At 41.1% G+C, this 16714-nt stretch overlaps 1 protein-coding gene across 3 annotated transcripts; it reads left to right on the top strand.

Annotated features, from left to right (window-relative positions):
• Positions 1-431: 431 nt before the first annotated feature.
• slc22a15 (solute carrier family 22 member 15) lies at positions 432-16422 on the top strand. Of its 3 annotated transcripts, XM_057849150.1 has the most exons (14): positions 432-450; positions 728-846; positions 3242-3370; positions 5332-5464; positions 6845-7009; positions 7875-8004; positions 8065-8140; positions 9664-9827; positions 9902-10042; positions 12716-12801; positions 12875-12983; positions 13047-13119; positions 13570-13725; positions 16136-16422. In XM_057849150.1, the coding sequence occupies exons 2-14, from the start codon at positions 763-765 to the stop codon at positions 16160-16162; spliced, it is 1473 nt and encodes a 490-aa protein (XP_057705133.1). In that variant the 5' UTR covers positions 432-450; positions 728-762; the 3' UTR covers positions 16163-16422. The 3 variants fall into 3 exon arrangements, with proteins under 3 accessions (XP_057705133.1, XP_057705135.1, XP_057705134.1); XM_057849151.1 differs by lacking the exon at positions 432-450 and having other exon boundaries at positions 668-846; positions 8065-8125; XM_057849152.1 differs by lacking the exons at positions 432-450; positions 6845-7009 and having other exon boundaries at positions 666-846.
• The last annotated feature ends 292 nt before the right edge of the window (positions 16423-16714 follow it).

The raw sequence follows: 16714 nt of genomic DNA, 5'->3' as shown, positions 1-16714 counted from the left end.
CTTCCATTTATTTACAAACTCTTGCAGTGCTTCACTTTGAAGAACACATGCGAAGGATGGGAGTAATATGGATAATTATTTTTCGTGCATTGTTATAAATGTACTTAAAACAGAATGAATGTGGTTGGCTGTTGAAGCTTTTTTTTCTACAAACCTGCTGGCGTAGACGTAATTATTTTTTAAAGGCGTATTAAGGCAGGATCCTTGGTTTAAAAAAAAAACCTTGCTTGGCGTAGACACGGCCTGTTTGCAAAGCCCGTTTATTTATTTAGTATTTATTATTATTTTTTTTTTTAATTTTGGCACCCCTGTGACTCCATACCAAGGGGTTGATTTCCTTTTGCATTAAAAAAAAAAAAAAAAAGGAAAAATTACAACACAAAAATATAACAACAATTCACATATACAAGATGGACATAACAACAACAAACTACGAATATTAACACAAAAGTATAATATGCCAGTGGTTTAAAAAACATTACATTTGGAACACAAATACAATGTTTTCAGAGCCTTTGGATTTTTCTACTTTGATATACACTTAATATATATAAATTCCTTTATTTCAAATGTAATAAAATGAGGTTTTGATTCGGTCAATTTGCATTTATGAATTAAAAAAAAAATGCATTTGTTCATGCAAAATGGCGTTGCCTAACGCGATCCCGGAAGTGATTGCTCGATGCTTATCTCATCTTTTCTTCTTTGCGGCTGCTGCTGATTCGAGCTGGCACGGTGGTGTAGGCAAAATTGGATTCTGGGATGGATGTGGAAGAAGCTTTTCAGATCGTTGGAGAGTTCGGCGCCTACCAGAAGCGAGCCGTGGCCATCCTGGCTCTTACCCAGGTCAGTCTTGAGCGCCTTCAAAGCTTAAATTGCTTCTCCTGAGGGAGAAAAAAACGCAAACATGCTCGAGTGGTCTTCGTATAGTGACGTGGCGCGCATTTTCACTTATTTACACACATGTCAAGACACGACAAGATGGAAAAACATGTATGTATGCATGTTATGTATGTATGTACGATTTATTTGACTGTATCGGGGGAGATGCAAACCTGTCACGCGTTATAAAAAGAAACAATTGGCCCTACTTCTGTTCTTAGGGGAATTTCAAACTAATTTTAGCTACATGTAGACGTTATATCCGGATCGATATTCGATTCGGCTCGTCGTTAAACATTTTTTTCTGGTAGGTAATTCATAAGATTTATAATCAAAGTACTCTCAAAGGTTTGTTGATTTTGCTGCTTCGACGCTGAATGATGACGTAAATTTTGGGCAGGCGAGATCGCAACTGGGTGACGTATAAAATGCTTAGTTCGAGTTTATTCCCCACATTTATTTTGGTTTTACAATATTGACATGTTCATTAATTGACATTTCTGATTTTTTCACACGAGTGGTGCCTTTTTACGTCAAGATTACAAGGTGGGATGGTTACAAAAAGATTTAGAGCTTAACTTGAGAGAAAAAGATGGTTGTACTTGCGTTATACACCTTTTCCAGAAACTCATTTTGTTGCTGTTTTTTGCAAAAAATATTGGGGATCTGGAAAAATTTTGATAGGTTGGCAAGAGTGGGGAAGGTACTTTTTGAGGGGTGGCAAATATTTCATATTGGTATAATACATTATCAATTCTTTGGATAAAGAAACGATATTCTGCGACGATTCCATTCAAGGGCCTTTTGATTGATTTAATACAAACTTATGAACACATTTAACACAGTCAGTTCCAATTTATGTAAAGCAATTAAAAATACAGATCATTTTGAATGATAATGACAATTTTGTTTCTGAAACCTCAGATTTTTTTTTTATTATTATTTTTTTTCAACCGAGACGGTATATCAAAATTATAATCATTTTGAATTTTTATCGACTTGTATTCAATTGTACTTAACAAATCGACCTCAGCATTGAATCTCTGCTTTTTGCAGATGATTTAGTGCTGTTGGCTTCATCAAGCCATGACCTCCAACTCTCACTGGAGCGGTTCGCAGCTGAGTGTGAAGCGGTTGGGATGAAGATTAGCACCTCCAAATCCGAGACCATGGTCATTAGTCGGAAAATGGTGGAGTGCCCTCTCCGGGTCGGGGATGAGATCCTGCCCCAAGTGGAGGAGTTCAAGTATCTTGGGGTCTTGTTCACGAGTGACGGTAGGAGGCAGCGGGAGATCAACAGGCGAATCGGTGCAGCGTCTGCAGTAATGTGGACTCTGCACCGGTCCGTAGTGGTGAAGAAGGAGCTGAGCCGAAAGGCAAAGCTCTCGATTTACCAGTCGATCTACGTTCCTACCCTCACCTATGGTCACGAGTTTTGGGTCATGACCGAAAGAACAAGATCCCGGATACAAGCGGCCGAATTGAGTTTCCTCCGCAGGGTGTCCAGGCTCTCCCTTAGAGATAGGGTGAGAAGCTCGGCCATCCGGGAGGGACTCTGTGTCGAGCCGCTACTCCTCTGCGTAGAGAAGAGCCATCTGGTTCGGATGACTCCCGGACGCCTCCCTGGAGAGGTGTTCCAGGCATGTCCCACCAGCCGGAGGCCCCGGGGACGACCCAGGACACGCTGGAGAGACTATGTCTCTCGGCTGGCCAGGGAACGCCTTGGGATCCCGCCGGAGGACCTGGTTGAAGTGGCTGGGGGGAGGGAAGTCTGGGCTTCCCTGTTAAAGCTGCTGCCCCCGCAACCCGACCCCGGAACAAGCGGAAGATAATGGATGGATGGATGGATGGATATTGATCCACATTGATTAATTGTTACACACCTAGTGTCAACATGAGGCGCAAAAGAAAAAACAGCCATTTTTGAGTTGATGTGGAAAAAATGGAAAACGAGGTGGTTAATTTATTACGTTATGAATTTCTGAAGTATGGTAAAACAATAACTGCTTTGGCAAGCGATAAGAAGGTCATCTGTGACTAACTGACCATCCAGAAGAAAATTTATGGCCCCAAAGTCAAATACCGTAACCTAGCAATATGTAGTGTAACTACAATAACACTGTTCTTTAAATATAAATGTCTTGATGGAGAGTAAATCCGTTTTTACCTTGTTTTACTTGTGTCGTAAATGTCAAATTGACTGGGGCCTTTTTTTTTTTTCTCCATCCATCGTTGCCAACTGGGGTTGCAGTTTACACCCCATGCCACCCTGGTGGCTCCGCCCCTGGATATTATAAATGTCATCCCCTCCATGTAGAATACCTCGGAGGACAGATTAAACTAAACAAGTGTGTTTCAGGTGTACATGGCGTGTCAGTCCATGCTTGTGGTTCTGATTGGAGCCACTCCTGAGTTTCACGTGGAGAAGCACGACGGTGGCCAGTCCTCGGTCACATTTTTTGGGGACGTGGACTCCATCGTCACCGAGGTGAGGAACCGCGTGCGCCCGGGAGCCATTGAACTATTTGTGGTAACCTCTGGGTTCCGGCCGATCAGATACCAATTGCGATACAAGGCTCACAATAACCGTGATCTCACAATACGGCGATACATAGTTCAGGAAGTCAGTCTACAATATTCTACCATACAACTAATAAAGCTACTATTTCTATGGATATATTCCACAAAACAGCTAAAAAACAAGCTGTTTTCATCCTTCGGCTTTGAATTGAATGAATTTTGGGTTACTGAAAAGAAAGTGACTCAAGAATGTCCCCAAATGAATGGGAAGCGACTAAAAATGTACAGTAAGTAACCTGAAAATGCCATAAAGTAACAGCAAGTGACCTGTAAATGCCCACAAAAGACTGGCTGTAAATGCCGTTTTCAGTGCCATTGACGGCACTAGACGTCCAATCCAGTCAAAATGAATTTTTGTCTAGCGCTGTCAATGGTATACTAATGGAAGATTTTGGTCGCAACTAGGGCTGTCCCAAACGACTAATTTCCTCCCGATTAGTCAGCCGACTATTTTTACGATTGGTCGACTAATCACTTTTTTTTTTTTTTTACTAATTTAATAATGAAATTTTTGTTGAAGCATATTAATTCACAAAAATATTTTGAAACACCTAAATCCTTTATTAACGTATAAATAAATAACATAAATAGCAATAATAAAAAACAAACAATGAGGTCAAATGCTGCTGGCATTAACTATTGGAAAAGAAATGTAAATGGCAACACTGTGACTTCACCTTTTTAACAGGAGTAAAAAAATATATATATTTTTTTGGTATGTCTATATTGTTCTAAATATTAAAATGAATCGCAATGGGTCTCATGTACCGGACAATCATTTTAAGAATACTTTGTGTGAGTTCAGATGCTCTGTCTGGTGTGCATTCTGCATTTTTGTGGAGGGGAAAAAAGTTCAACTTTTGTTTGTTTTAACCTGAAAATAGATAAAGCAGAGGGCACACTGAAATATTTCCACAGTTATTTTGAATGAAAGGCACACATAGTCATAGCATTAAATATGTAGTATTAATTTTATAGTATACTACTATATGTATATACACAATAATAATTTATAGTATTAAGTAAATAAGATTAGTGCAGTCATGGATTATAGTAAGCAGGCCAGTGATGTGTTTCCATGTATATTTTTATTATATTATGTATATACAGGATGTATATAAATTATATATTTATTTATTTTTTTCCCCAAGTGGGAGCATCCATGATCCTAATACATACAATCTACTAATGCATGATGTGCACAGAGATGTCGAGATCTACAGCTTTCGGGAGCAGCAGCAGAGTATATTAAAAACGTGAAGTACGTGGGGAAAAAACTTAATGATGCACGTTCATACGACGCACATAAAGGCAACTTAAAAAAAAAAAAAAATCGTTAGAAAGTTGTATGGACTTACAATACGCTAGCTTGTTGTTTCTTGTCGTCTTCCAAAATTACACCTGGGTGACGGCGCTTCAAGTGTTCGTTCATGGCCGACGTGCTACCGTGGTATGCGTGCTCATCTTAGCAAAGAGTACACACAGTGGCACGCTCCATATTTTACGTGAAATAATTCCAGGCTCTGGCCATTCTGGTCCAATTTTTTGGCTTTATGCTGCTTTCACCGCTTGCATCGCGAGTGCCCGCCATTCTAAACTTTATCTGCATGTAATTTTTTTAAAAACCGTCTTTACCCGTCGATGCATTTACGTCATCAATGACGTCGACTAGTCGGGACAGCTGAAGTCGCAACCTGTTTTTTCTTTTTTTTAAAACCGTGACACCTATTTAAAACGATATCTCGATTCTTGGCGGCAGCATATCGATAATCTTTTGGGATACAAAGTATTGTAATTATATCACCTTTTCGATATACTGTCACACCATTACAGTGAATGTTTTTCCTTCCCACTCTGGTTCCTCCTCAGTGGCTCCTGGTCAAACAACAGGCTTACAAGGTCAGCTTAGCCGGATCGCTCTTCTTCGCCGGCCTCCTGCTTGGGAGCTTCGTATTCGGACCGCTCTCCGACACCATCGGCAGGAGACCAGTTTACCTGTCGGGTGAGGACCACGTCACAATGTGACATCGTGACACCCGTGACAAATGACAGTAGGACATGTTGACAACACCTAGGACATTATGATGCAGAACATTTTACAAAACACCAAAAATGACACATAACAATACAAGAGGAGCACTGGATGTGAAACATGGCATGACATCACGTGACGTAACAACCATGAGATAAAACCCGAGGGCGTAAAATTACACGTGTGACATCATGACGCGACAATACTGGAGACGAGACCATCAGGACAAAAATGAGTCCCGGCGATATGACAACGACACGTGTCATGCAATCTAACAAGACAACACCGGCTGTTAGGTGGCATGAAAACATGGGAGAAAACTAATCAGGCAAGACAAAAACATGGGACATGATAGGAAAAATGCTCAATGAAACATGAAATGAAAATAATGGAATGAAATATACATCATGAAACCATAATAGCAAAAAAATGACTTGACAACATGACATGAAACACATGACTCGACATAAAAACGACACGACATCACCCGAAGTGACAGTTAACATGACATGAGGTGTGTCAAGTGACAACGTAACACAGTAACGCCCGGGGACCAGATCCGGGCCGCCGCATCATTATTTGTGGCCCGTAAAACAACATTTACACAGTAAAAATCTGAGAATATTTACAGATTTCTTTTTCCTTGTAAAGCGCTTTGGGCATGGTAACCATGCAGATAAATGCGCTATATAAGTACAGTCCATTTACCATTTTTTATTTTTTTTTATTTTTTATTAAATTAAAAAAGGTAAAATTTCCCCTTTTTTATTTAATCCACAAATGAAGATAATGTAACACAAATAAAGATGAAATTGAAAAATGAATAAATATATAGAATATTTACATTTTTCCTTTTGTTTTTAATGACATTTAAAAAATGAATGTTTACTGTTTCCCACCTGTTTTTTTTCCTAAAAATGGTGAAAAATGGATAAACGACATTTGTTAGAGGCTCAAATCTCTAAACAGTTTATTGATTATCAAAATAGAAGACAATTCATAATCTGCTAATCGATTAGCTGCAGCCCCTAAATTACCTGCCATTGACTATGCGAGATGTCCAATCCATTTTGACTAGGAGGCTCCTCCCAATTAAAATGGATAAGACATCTCGCGCCGTCAATGGCAGAGAACAAGTTCAATATTTCAGAACATCGGCCGATGTAACCGCACTCCCATAACCGGGCTGCAGCAAAGATGAATTCGACAACCCTGTCCATAACAAGACAAGAGAAAGACGTTACATGACACGGCATCATGGCTGGAGACCAAAACGTTTTGCATGATGACATCACGTGACATCAACACAAACACACAGCAAGATCAGAACATGCGCGCCACGTGGCGCAGCTCTGTTTTTGGAGGTGCTGTTGGGCTACGCCACGGCGGCGTCACCGAGCTTCGAGCTGTTCGCTGCATCGCGCTTGCTGGTAGGTCTGATGAACGGCGCCATCGGCCTGGTCTGCTTCATCTTGACCCAAGAATACGTCGGCAAGTCCTACTGGGCCACCGCAGGTACCCTTCATATCACTTTAGATGATAACTATGATGTACGGGGAGTGCCAAAACATTGCATGTTTTTATTTATTTCAACGTTTATTAATCTACTCCAATTTCGCTATATTTAAAGGCACTCAAAAGAAGTTTTAATGTTAATTTAAAATACTGCTCTACTTGTGCTTCAATCAAGAGAGAGATTTTTCAGGTCGACCACTCTGGGTGAACACGCGCCTGTGCGCGTCCACGTGCGTCCCAGTTGCAGCAGCGCTGTTTCACCGAGCCCTCTGCCTGGTCCCTGCTTAGCAAAAACACTTTTCTAACTTACCTAATATTTGCTATTAATAGTGAGCAATCGCGTTCGCTATTTTTACGTGTCTGGTGGGCCAAACGTATGGTGCTAGAACAATCTCATAATGAACGTACATTTTCAAATATGTATATTCATGGCTGAAACAAAACACACTTGCGTTTTCGATGCGCACACATCTCACACGAAAGGCACAAACATTTTTGATGCACACACACACATCTGACGGACATAAAAGCACATCTGACACGAAATACACACACATTCATCAAATGTGCATGAATTGTCTTTTAAGGTGAAATCCGCACTCACAAGTGTGTGGAAGGAGGGAGACATCCGATTGGCCACAGACGGGCTCCGTTGAGAAAAAATGCATGTGTGTTTCTCGGCTGCATGACGTCTGAAAAAGATCAAGACACAGATTGTTCATTCGCTGCCATCAGTCCTTATATCAAATGATTTGGATGTTTAAGGCAACCAATGAATTCATGGGAACATTTTATGGCTTGTCCAAATGCACTGTATACGATTTTCACGGCAAAAATGACCTAAGTATTTAATCTGGGGCGACAGGCACGCTGACCAGCATGACTTTTGCGGTGGGCATCGCCCTCTTCGCAGCTCTGGGTTTCGCCATCAGGCCGTGGAGGACCCTGGCAGCGGCGGCCAACACTTGGGGGGTCCTGTGCTTCCTGCTGTCTGTGTAAGCGCACCGAGTTTAAAAACAAACAACCGCCAATCTGACCCTTTGTCCTCTTCCCAGAACGCTCCCGGAGTCGCCACGGTGGCTCTACTGTCGCGACCGCAGCCGGCAGGCAGAGGAGGTCGGTGGGTCAACGGTCGGTCAACCTTGACCTTTTTTCCAGACAATTGGGCTCGAGTTGAATCAAGTCGCAAGTTTGATGACTCGTAACTCTACTCGGACTTGACTCGCTTGAGCTGGGAGTGTCCAAGACTCCACTCAACTTGCGAGGCAATAACTCGAGACTCGACTCGACTCATGAGACTGACACGTGACTCAACAAGCTGACTCGAAAAAATTCCCACTTGAAAGTGATTCCCTTGGAACACCTTAGTGCTGGTTTATTCCCTGCAGACTGTACTGCAGTGTTATTTTTTTGGCAGCCCTTTGATTTTCATCTTAATCTTTTGGACGAAATACATATAAGTCTTCGTCATATTTTAGTAATTTGAAAATGTGTTCATCTATGTTTAGTTTTAGTCAACGAAAACTCAATCCTCAAAATGTTTTCGTCTGTAAACTTTAAAAGTTTTAGTCCATGAATAAATAAATAGATAAATAAAAGGTTTCCAACAATTTCGAAATGACATACGAGCACATCGTTGTAGAGTCTACAAGGACATCAACATTTTCATGATAATACACACTCAGCAGGAAAATGGCACATTACTTGCAATTAATTTAACTCACCTGGATGTCACGAACTGTATGTAAAGTTTTCCAAGAGTTTAAGAAGACAGAGTCACCGCGCTGAATGCTAACGCGAAAGCTATGCTAACGTGAACACTAAGCTAAGGCTACAAGTTAGTTTAGTGTGTCATGATCACTCAGCACAGACCTTTAAAGGCTAAAGCAACATGGAATAACCAAGGTAAGAAAACAAAGCTTACCAAGCAGCACTTGACACATATGTTTCACAATAGGAGCCTGGAATGGGCACAGCTTACTCACTGGCCGGTGAGTAAGCCTGTGTGTGGGTCGGGGGGAGGTGCAGCATGTCACATGAGTGACACGACATAACAATGCTGAAATGCATGTTGACTAAACATACGATAAGAAAATATCACACTATGGCGAACATACATCTCGTTCTCCTATCGTCAGACGACAACCGGCATCCATCTCGTTAAATTTTAGTCTCCCAAGACACTTTTTTTAGCTCGTCATCGTCATGATAAAATTCTTCGTTGAAAAAATATTTTTGTTATCGTCATAGTTGACGAAAACAACACTGCTATACTGCATAGTTGCTGTTTTTTTAATTGACTTGCATTAACAGTGAGGTTTCCCTCAAAGATGAACTTGAGTGGTTCTTTGGTGGGCTGAGCAACAATGGAGATGGCCTTTACTAACCTGTAACTTTACTCGAACACCTTTTGACTTGACACGACTTGTCTTTACAACCTTGTTACTCTGCTCGACATGACCTTGAGACTCGACTCGACTTGACTCGACATAACCTCGTGACTCGACTCGGCATAATCTTGAGACTCAAATCAACTCCACTTGCTCACAACACGTAAGACTCAGGACTTGTGACGTGGATCATATTGACTTGTGCAATTGTCTGCCCTTTTCACGCCTGTAAAGCAACTGACTCGTTTGTTTGTGCGACTGCAGGTGATGCGTGACATGGCGCTGGCCAACGGACGTCCCGCTAGCGAGCTGACTCTGCGGCGGGCTGGCGGAAAGAGCGGCGAAGGTAGCGGAGGCGGGCCGGGCGTCCTTCAGCTGTCGACCCATCCCCTCCTCCGCTTTAGGACGCTCCTGCTCACGTACATTTGGTGAGGAATCTCGTCGAGGGTGCCGAATGCGAAAGTGGTTTGAAGGACAACGGAGGTTTTTTGCCACCATCTAGGTACGTGTGCAGCCTGGTGTACTACGGCCTGACGCTAGGCGCTGGCGACATGTCGGGAAATCGCTACCTGAACGTTGCCATGTACGGCCTGGTGGAGCTGCCCGCCTACCCGCTCTGCGTCTACTTCATGAGCAAACCCTGGTGAGACAAACAAAACAAAAAAATGGCGTAACTTGGTAAAATGGATGTCAATTTTCTTTAGATTTCCCTGAAAAATAATGAAAAAAAATGTTTTGGTTGTAATTAATTATTTAATTTAAAAAAAAAAAAAATATATATATATATATATATATATATATATATATATATATTAGGGCTGTCAAACTATTAAAATTTCTAATCGAGTTAATTACAGCTTAAAAATTAATCGCAATTAATCGCAGTTCAAACCATCTATATAATATGCCATATTTTTCTGTAAATTATTGTTGGATTGGAAAGATAAGACACAAGATGGATATATATATTCAACATGCGGTACATAAGGACTGTATTTGTTTATTATAACAATAAATCATCTTAACAATAAATCAACAAGATGGCATTAACATTATTAACATTCTGTTAAAGTGATCCATGGATAGAAAGACTTGTAGTTCTTAAAAGAAAAATGTTAGTACAAGTTATAGAAATTTTATATTAAAACCCCTCTTAATGTTTTCGTTTTAATAAAATTTGTAAAATTTTCAATCAAAAAATAAACTAGTAGCCTGCCATTGTTGATGTCAAGAAATACTTACACAATGCTCCTGGGTGCTGAAGCCTATAAAATCAGTCGCACCCAAGCGCCAGCACTGGGGAGCAAAACTCCGCAAAACACAATTAACAAGTGGGCCTTTCACGCTACTGTCATTTAAATCTATCTGAGCTGGGCAAGTGCGTTAATTGCGTCAAATATTTTAACGTGATTAATTTAGAAAATTAATTAACGCCTGTTAACGCGATAATTTTGACAGCCCTAATATATATATATATATATATATATATATATATATTCACACTCACCGGCCACTTTATTAGGTACACCTGTCCAACTGCTCGTTAACACTTAATTTCTAATCAGCCAATCACATGGCGGCATCTCAGTGCATTGAGGCATGTAGACATGGTTTAAAGGGCAACTGAAGAGCTTTTCAGATTTCGCTCTTGAGTGTTTTCTCAGTTGAATTGTATTAAATGCATCATTCGCTGTTTCAAAAAGATACATAACAAAAAATAATAATGGTAATTGACCGTGTAGAGTTGCCCTTTAAGACAGGGGTGGGCAATTAATTCCACAAAGGGCCGCAGTGGGTGCGGGTTTTTGTTCATACCCATCATGAGGACAGCCTTTCACCAATCTGGTTTATTACAAGTGCAATCAGTTGATTGCAGTCAGGTGCTCCTTGTTTCCACTGAAACCTCATTGGTTATACTGTGTGTGCTGAATCAGTTGGAACAAAGACCAGGACCCACTGCGGCCCTCGAGGACCGGTTTGCCCAGCCCTGCTTTAAGACAATCTCCTGCAGTTCAAACCGAGCATCAGTATGGGGAAGAAAGGTGATTTGAGTGACTTTGAACGTGGCATGGTTGTTGGTGCCAGAAGGGCTGGTCTGAGTATTTCAGAAACTGCTGATCTATTGGGATTTTCACGCACAACCATCTCTAGGGTTTACAGAGAATGGTCCGAAAAAGAAAAGTCCAGAGGAGAATGGACAGACTGGTTCGAGCTGATAGAAAGGCAACAGTGACTCAAATAACCACCCGTTACAACCAAGGTAGGCAGAAGAGCATCTCTGAATGCACAGCACGTCGAACTTTGAGGCAGATGGGCTACAGCAGCAGAAGACCACGCCGGGTGCAACTCCTTTCAGCTAAGAACAGGAAACTGAAGCTACAATTTGCACAAGCTCATCGAAATTGGACAATAGAAGATTGGAAAAACGTTGCCTGGCCTGATGAGTCTCGATTTCTGCTGCGACATTCGGCTGGTAGGGTCAGAATTTGGCGTCAACAACATGAAAGCATGGATCCATCCTGCCTTGTATCAACGGTTCAGGCTGGTGGTGGTGGTGTAATGGTGTGGGGAATATTTTCTTTCTTGGTACCAATTAAGCATCGTTGGAACGCCACAGCCTACCTGAGTATTGTTGCTGACCATGTCCATCCCTTTATGACCACAATGTATCCAACTTCTGATGGCTACTTTCAGCAGGATAATGCACCATGTCATAAAGCTGGAATGATCTCAGACTGGTTTCTTGAACATGACAATGAGTTCACTGTACTCAAATGGCCTCCACAGTCACCAGATCTCAATCCAATAGAGCATCTTTGGGATGTGGTGGAACAGGAGATTCGCATTATGGATGTGCAGCTGACAAATCTGCACCAACTGTGTGATGCCATCATGTCAATATGGACCAAACTCTCTGAGGAATGCGTCCAGCACCTTGTTGAATCTATGCCATGAAGAATTGAGGCAGCTCTGAAGGCAAAAGGGGGTCCAACCCATTACTAGCATGGGGTACCTAAAAAAGTGGCCGGTGAGTGTATTTCCCTGTAAACATATTTACCACAATTATTTAAAAAAAAAAAAAAAAAAAAAGATTTTTTATGTTTATTTTAGAATATTGAATGTATTATTTTTCATTACATAGAGTGCCCAGGGAAAATTATTATGTTGAGGGTTACCTTATAATGTTGTGTTTTTTACCATTTTGGATATTTGTTGTTATAATTAATTATTTATTTTATTGTATTTTATTTTATTTTAATTTAAGCCAATTGAAGTTGGAGACCCCTGATCTAATGCCCACCTGTTTCATTTCTAGGGCCGGCCGGAGGAAGAGTTTATCGACTTTCTTGTGTTTGGCGGCTTTAGCCTGCCTCTGCACCATCTTTGTGCCGGAGAATGCAGGTGAGACCCCGCGGTGACAGGAGTGCGTGAAAAGAAATGCACGGGAAACGATGAATGACACGTCCTTGTACAGAGTCGTCGGCAGGTGCGACGGCCTTGGCGTTGTTGGGAAAACTGACGGTGAGCGCAGCATTCAACATCGTCTACGTGTACACGTCAGAGCTATACCCCACAGCGGTCAGGTGAGCGCCGGCACCAACCGCTCTGCGCCAAATACCGGCCTGCTCTCATTTTACGGCTTTCAGGAACGCCGGCCTGGGAATTTGCGCCATGTCCTGCAGAGTCGGGGGTATTCTCGCTCCCTTCGTTCCAAGCATGGTGAGAACATCCACTTCTTAGCCTTTTTCATGTTTTTGCCATTGACGGCGCGAGACGTCCAATCATTTTGGAATGGGGGATGGCTGCCACCCTCCTACTTCAGATTGATTGGACGTTTACGAGAGATAATTTCATTAGTGGAAAGTGCATCTTTTTACTTATCTAGATAAAATATATTTATAATATTAATGTATTCATAAAATATATGTATTAAAAATATAATAAATAAATACAAAATTAAATTTAAAATAATAATAAATTGAAAAACAAAAACGGAAGGGTGCATCTTGGCCAGAGGAAGAACACATATTTTTTATCTAATTGGCTCCCATGGACAGCGAACCTCCTCCTTCAAAAGGATTTAATGTCTATTAGTGAGAAATTCAATTTGAAGGACATTTTTAAGCAAAAGCACATGAATTGCTCAACCAAGTAGTTGTGCTTTTTCAGCGGCAGTTGTCCAGCGCGCTGCCGTTTGGCATCTTCTGCCTGAGCGGCCTTTCCGCCGGAGCTTTGGTGCTCCTGCTGCCCGAGACGCTGGGCGTGCCACCAGTCCACACATTGGAAGAACTCGTTCCTGGCTGCAGCAGAGTTCTGGAGAACAAGGTGAGGTGGCAAAAACCCTAGAGCTAGCCTGACTTCGGCCATGTCCATGTCCATGGCATGTCCGTCAGATTCTGATTCATCTGTTTTTTAAATCCAGCTACATCCATTCTGCAGCCAGTTAGCTTGCACAATGTCTGTATAATATTGAAACTTCCCTTCATAATTATCAATCAGTGTTGTTTTTGGCAGCCCTTTTAATTTTATCATAGTCTTTTAGTCTTATTAATCTTAGTCGTATTTTAGTCGTCTCAAAATGTTCTGTCTTCGTCTAATTTTTGTTGACTAGTTAGAGTAATTTCGTCTAGTTTTTGTCAACGTATTCAAAATGTTTTCTACATGTTTTTTTATTTACTCCAAAAATAAAAAAATAAAGTTTTCCAACTATTTCGAATTAACATGGACGGACGAGCACATATTGTAGCGTCCACAGCAGGGGTGGGCAAACCGGTCCTTGAGGGCCGCAGTGGGTCCTGGTCTTTCTTCCAACTGTTTCAGCACAGACAGTTTAACCAATAAGGTTTCAGTGGAAACAAGAAGCACCTGACTGCAATCAACTGATTGCACTTGTAAGACACCAGATTGGTGAAAGGCTGTCCTCATGATGGGTTGAAACAAAATCCAGCACCCACTGTGGCCCCGTGTCGAATAGTTTGCCCACCCCTGATCTACAGGGACAACGCCAGCTTGGTAATAATACACACTCAGCAGAAAAACGGTACATTATTTTCAAATTATTATACACACCTGGATGTCACAAACTATGTAAAAACAAAAAAATAATTTGAATGAATGAAAAAGGTTTTGAGAGGATGCTTGCATTTAGCTTTAGCCTAATGCTAACAAAATGCAAATTCTATGCTAAGTTACATTTAGTGTGTGATAATCACTCAGCACAGAAAACAAGTAAGAAAACAAATCTTACCGTATATACAAGCCTGGAGACTGAAGTGTACATTCGTGGGTGAGTTGGGGGTGAGCACGTCATATGAAAAACACAACCACACACTGCTACGATTTAGTCTAACTACACATAAAATGCCACACATTGTGAACATGTGACGGAAACTATTGTGTATTTTCATCTCTTCAGACGAAGACTGGCATTAGTCTTGTTATGTTTTAGTCTTCCCAGAACACGTTTTTAGCTCTGAATGAACCGTGAATTCCGGGGAGCAGTGTATCCCTGTCTAATCAGTTGGTGGACGTCTGAAATGATTGTCTTTTGGAAAGTCTTGCTGGCATCTTGAGAAAAATAATGACATTTTCGGCAAGCCGGAAGTCTGCGTGCCCATACTCGTAATACTGGAAGTAAAACCAAATTCTATTGGATTGTGGTCTGTGCTTTAGCTCTGCCACTCCAGAACATAAAAGAGCCAGTTCTTTTTTTAACCATTTTTGTGTAGTTTTTGTCGTATGCTTTGGATCATTCTTTTGCTGGAAAATAATCATTTGCATACTGAAGAAGATTGGTTCCCAGGATTTCGGTGTATTTTGCAGCATTCATTCTGCCGTCTATCCTTACAAGCTTTCCAGGTTCGGCTGCTGAGAAGCATCCCCACAGCATGACGCTGCCACAGCCATGCTTCACTGTGGGGATTGTGTGTTTTGGTGATGTGCAGTCATCCAAGGGGGTGAATTCCCCTAGGGATGTTCCGATCTGATCACGTGATCACAAATCGGGCTGATCGCACCATTTTTCAGAGGATCAGAATCGGGTGTAAAAAAAGGATCTGGTATTAAATTAAAAAAATATTTCTATGTTTTTCTGCTTCATGCTCTAAAGCCTCTCACTCTCCCTCCTACTGCTTTTCTTGGTCAGCAGTGCACTGGAGTTTGCTAGTTAAAGTCAGCGATGATTGACAGGTTTGTAGCTTTGATCTTGCCAAATAAGCTTGGCACAAATCTGTCAATCATCGTTTAGCTCGTTACACACTAGCGGTAGTTTGCTGTGGCAACTCACTGTGTAAGTGAGAGGCTGTTCTCAGCAACGTGAGCGGATTTGAATGGACTCACTCAATGAAGCATTTAATAAAGGCAAGCATTTTTCTACATTATTCTTTTTTAAAAGTAATTCACATTATGAAGGCAGTATGGTAGGGCAGTAACATATTTAAAATTTTTGTTTTTAAAAAAAAAAAAAAAAATCTATCAGCTTGGGACTTTGTATCGGCAGATTCTCAAAATCAGGTGACTCTGACTCGGGCGCAAAAATATGCGATCGGGACATGCCTCGGGTGAATACTTATGATAGGCACTGTAGTATAAGCAATAGCGGGACGCTGAAAAAAGCGTGTTCGAGTCCCCAGAGGGGGCCTTTGTGTTAGATAAACAGTACGTGGGAAAAGACCAGAACGTGGATCAAGTGTAAAAGCTGATTGTCATTTTATTTTCTCACCTCATGGTTTTATAGCCTCTCCTCTATGAGGACGACAAATGAGAAACGGGATGGTCTTCAAGGTGCAGATCCCGACGGACTTCCGACTGCAGCTCTTCACTCAAAGTGCGCCAAAACAAACAGGAACTTTGGAAAAAATTGCAAAAGAGCTCTTTTTTGCAATGCTGCCTCAGCTTGTTTCATGATGAAACCTATTTCATTACTAGTCCCGTGTAGATTTCTATTTTTTCATGTTTTGTCTTATATTAAAAAAAAGATGAGGAAACAAGGTTGAAAGTGTTTTTCAGTGTCTGTAAAAGTTTTGTCAGTGTCTGTTTGCTCAAAGTTATTAAAATGATTTCAGTCATTTCAACTTCAAAATGAGAGCTACTTTAAGAATTTACATTAGGTAGACGCTAGTAGACGTCAATATAAGTCAACATTTAACAATTTATGACCACATCTCATTGATCAATCACGTGGCGTCTTTAATGCACTGTACAGTAAAAACAAAACTATTTCCCATAAAGCACCGCTGTCAACATTACACATTATAAGTGCGGCTTTCAAAATCTCCCTTTTTTGTGGAGTGACAGCGATTGGCCAAGGAAAACT

The sequence above is a fragment of the Corythoichthys intestinalis genome, chromosome 10 (genome assembly GCF_030265065.1).
Source record: "Corythoichthys intestinalis isolate RoL2023-P3 chromosome 10, ASM3026506v1, whole genome shotgun sequence".
Classification (NCBI taxonomy): domain Eukaryota; kingdom Metazoa; phylum Chordata; class Actinopteri; order Syngnathiformes; family Syngnathidae; genus Corythoichthys; species Corythoichthys intestinalis.
Note: the sequence above shows the minus strand (reverse complement) of the source record. Positions and strands in the feature narration are given on the sequence as shown.

Bases quoted from the DNA above. Each gene is read 5' to 3' on its own strand.
- slc22a15 (XM_057849150.1), top strand. From the start codon at position 763: ATGGATGTGGAAGAAGCTTTTCAGATCGTTGGAGAGTTCGGCGCCTAC. The intron at 8,141-9,663 runs GTCGGTCAACCT...GTGCGACTGCAG, and splicing joins AGGAGGTCGGTGGGTCAACG to GTGATGCGTGACATGGCGCT. The intron at 12,802-12,874 runs GTGAGACCCCGC...GTCCTTGTACAG, and splicing joins CTTTGTGCCGGAGAATGCAG to AGTCGTCGGCAGGTGCGACG.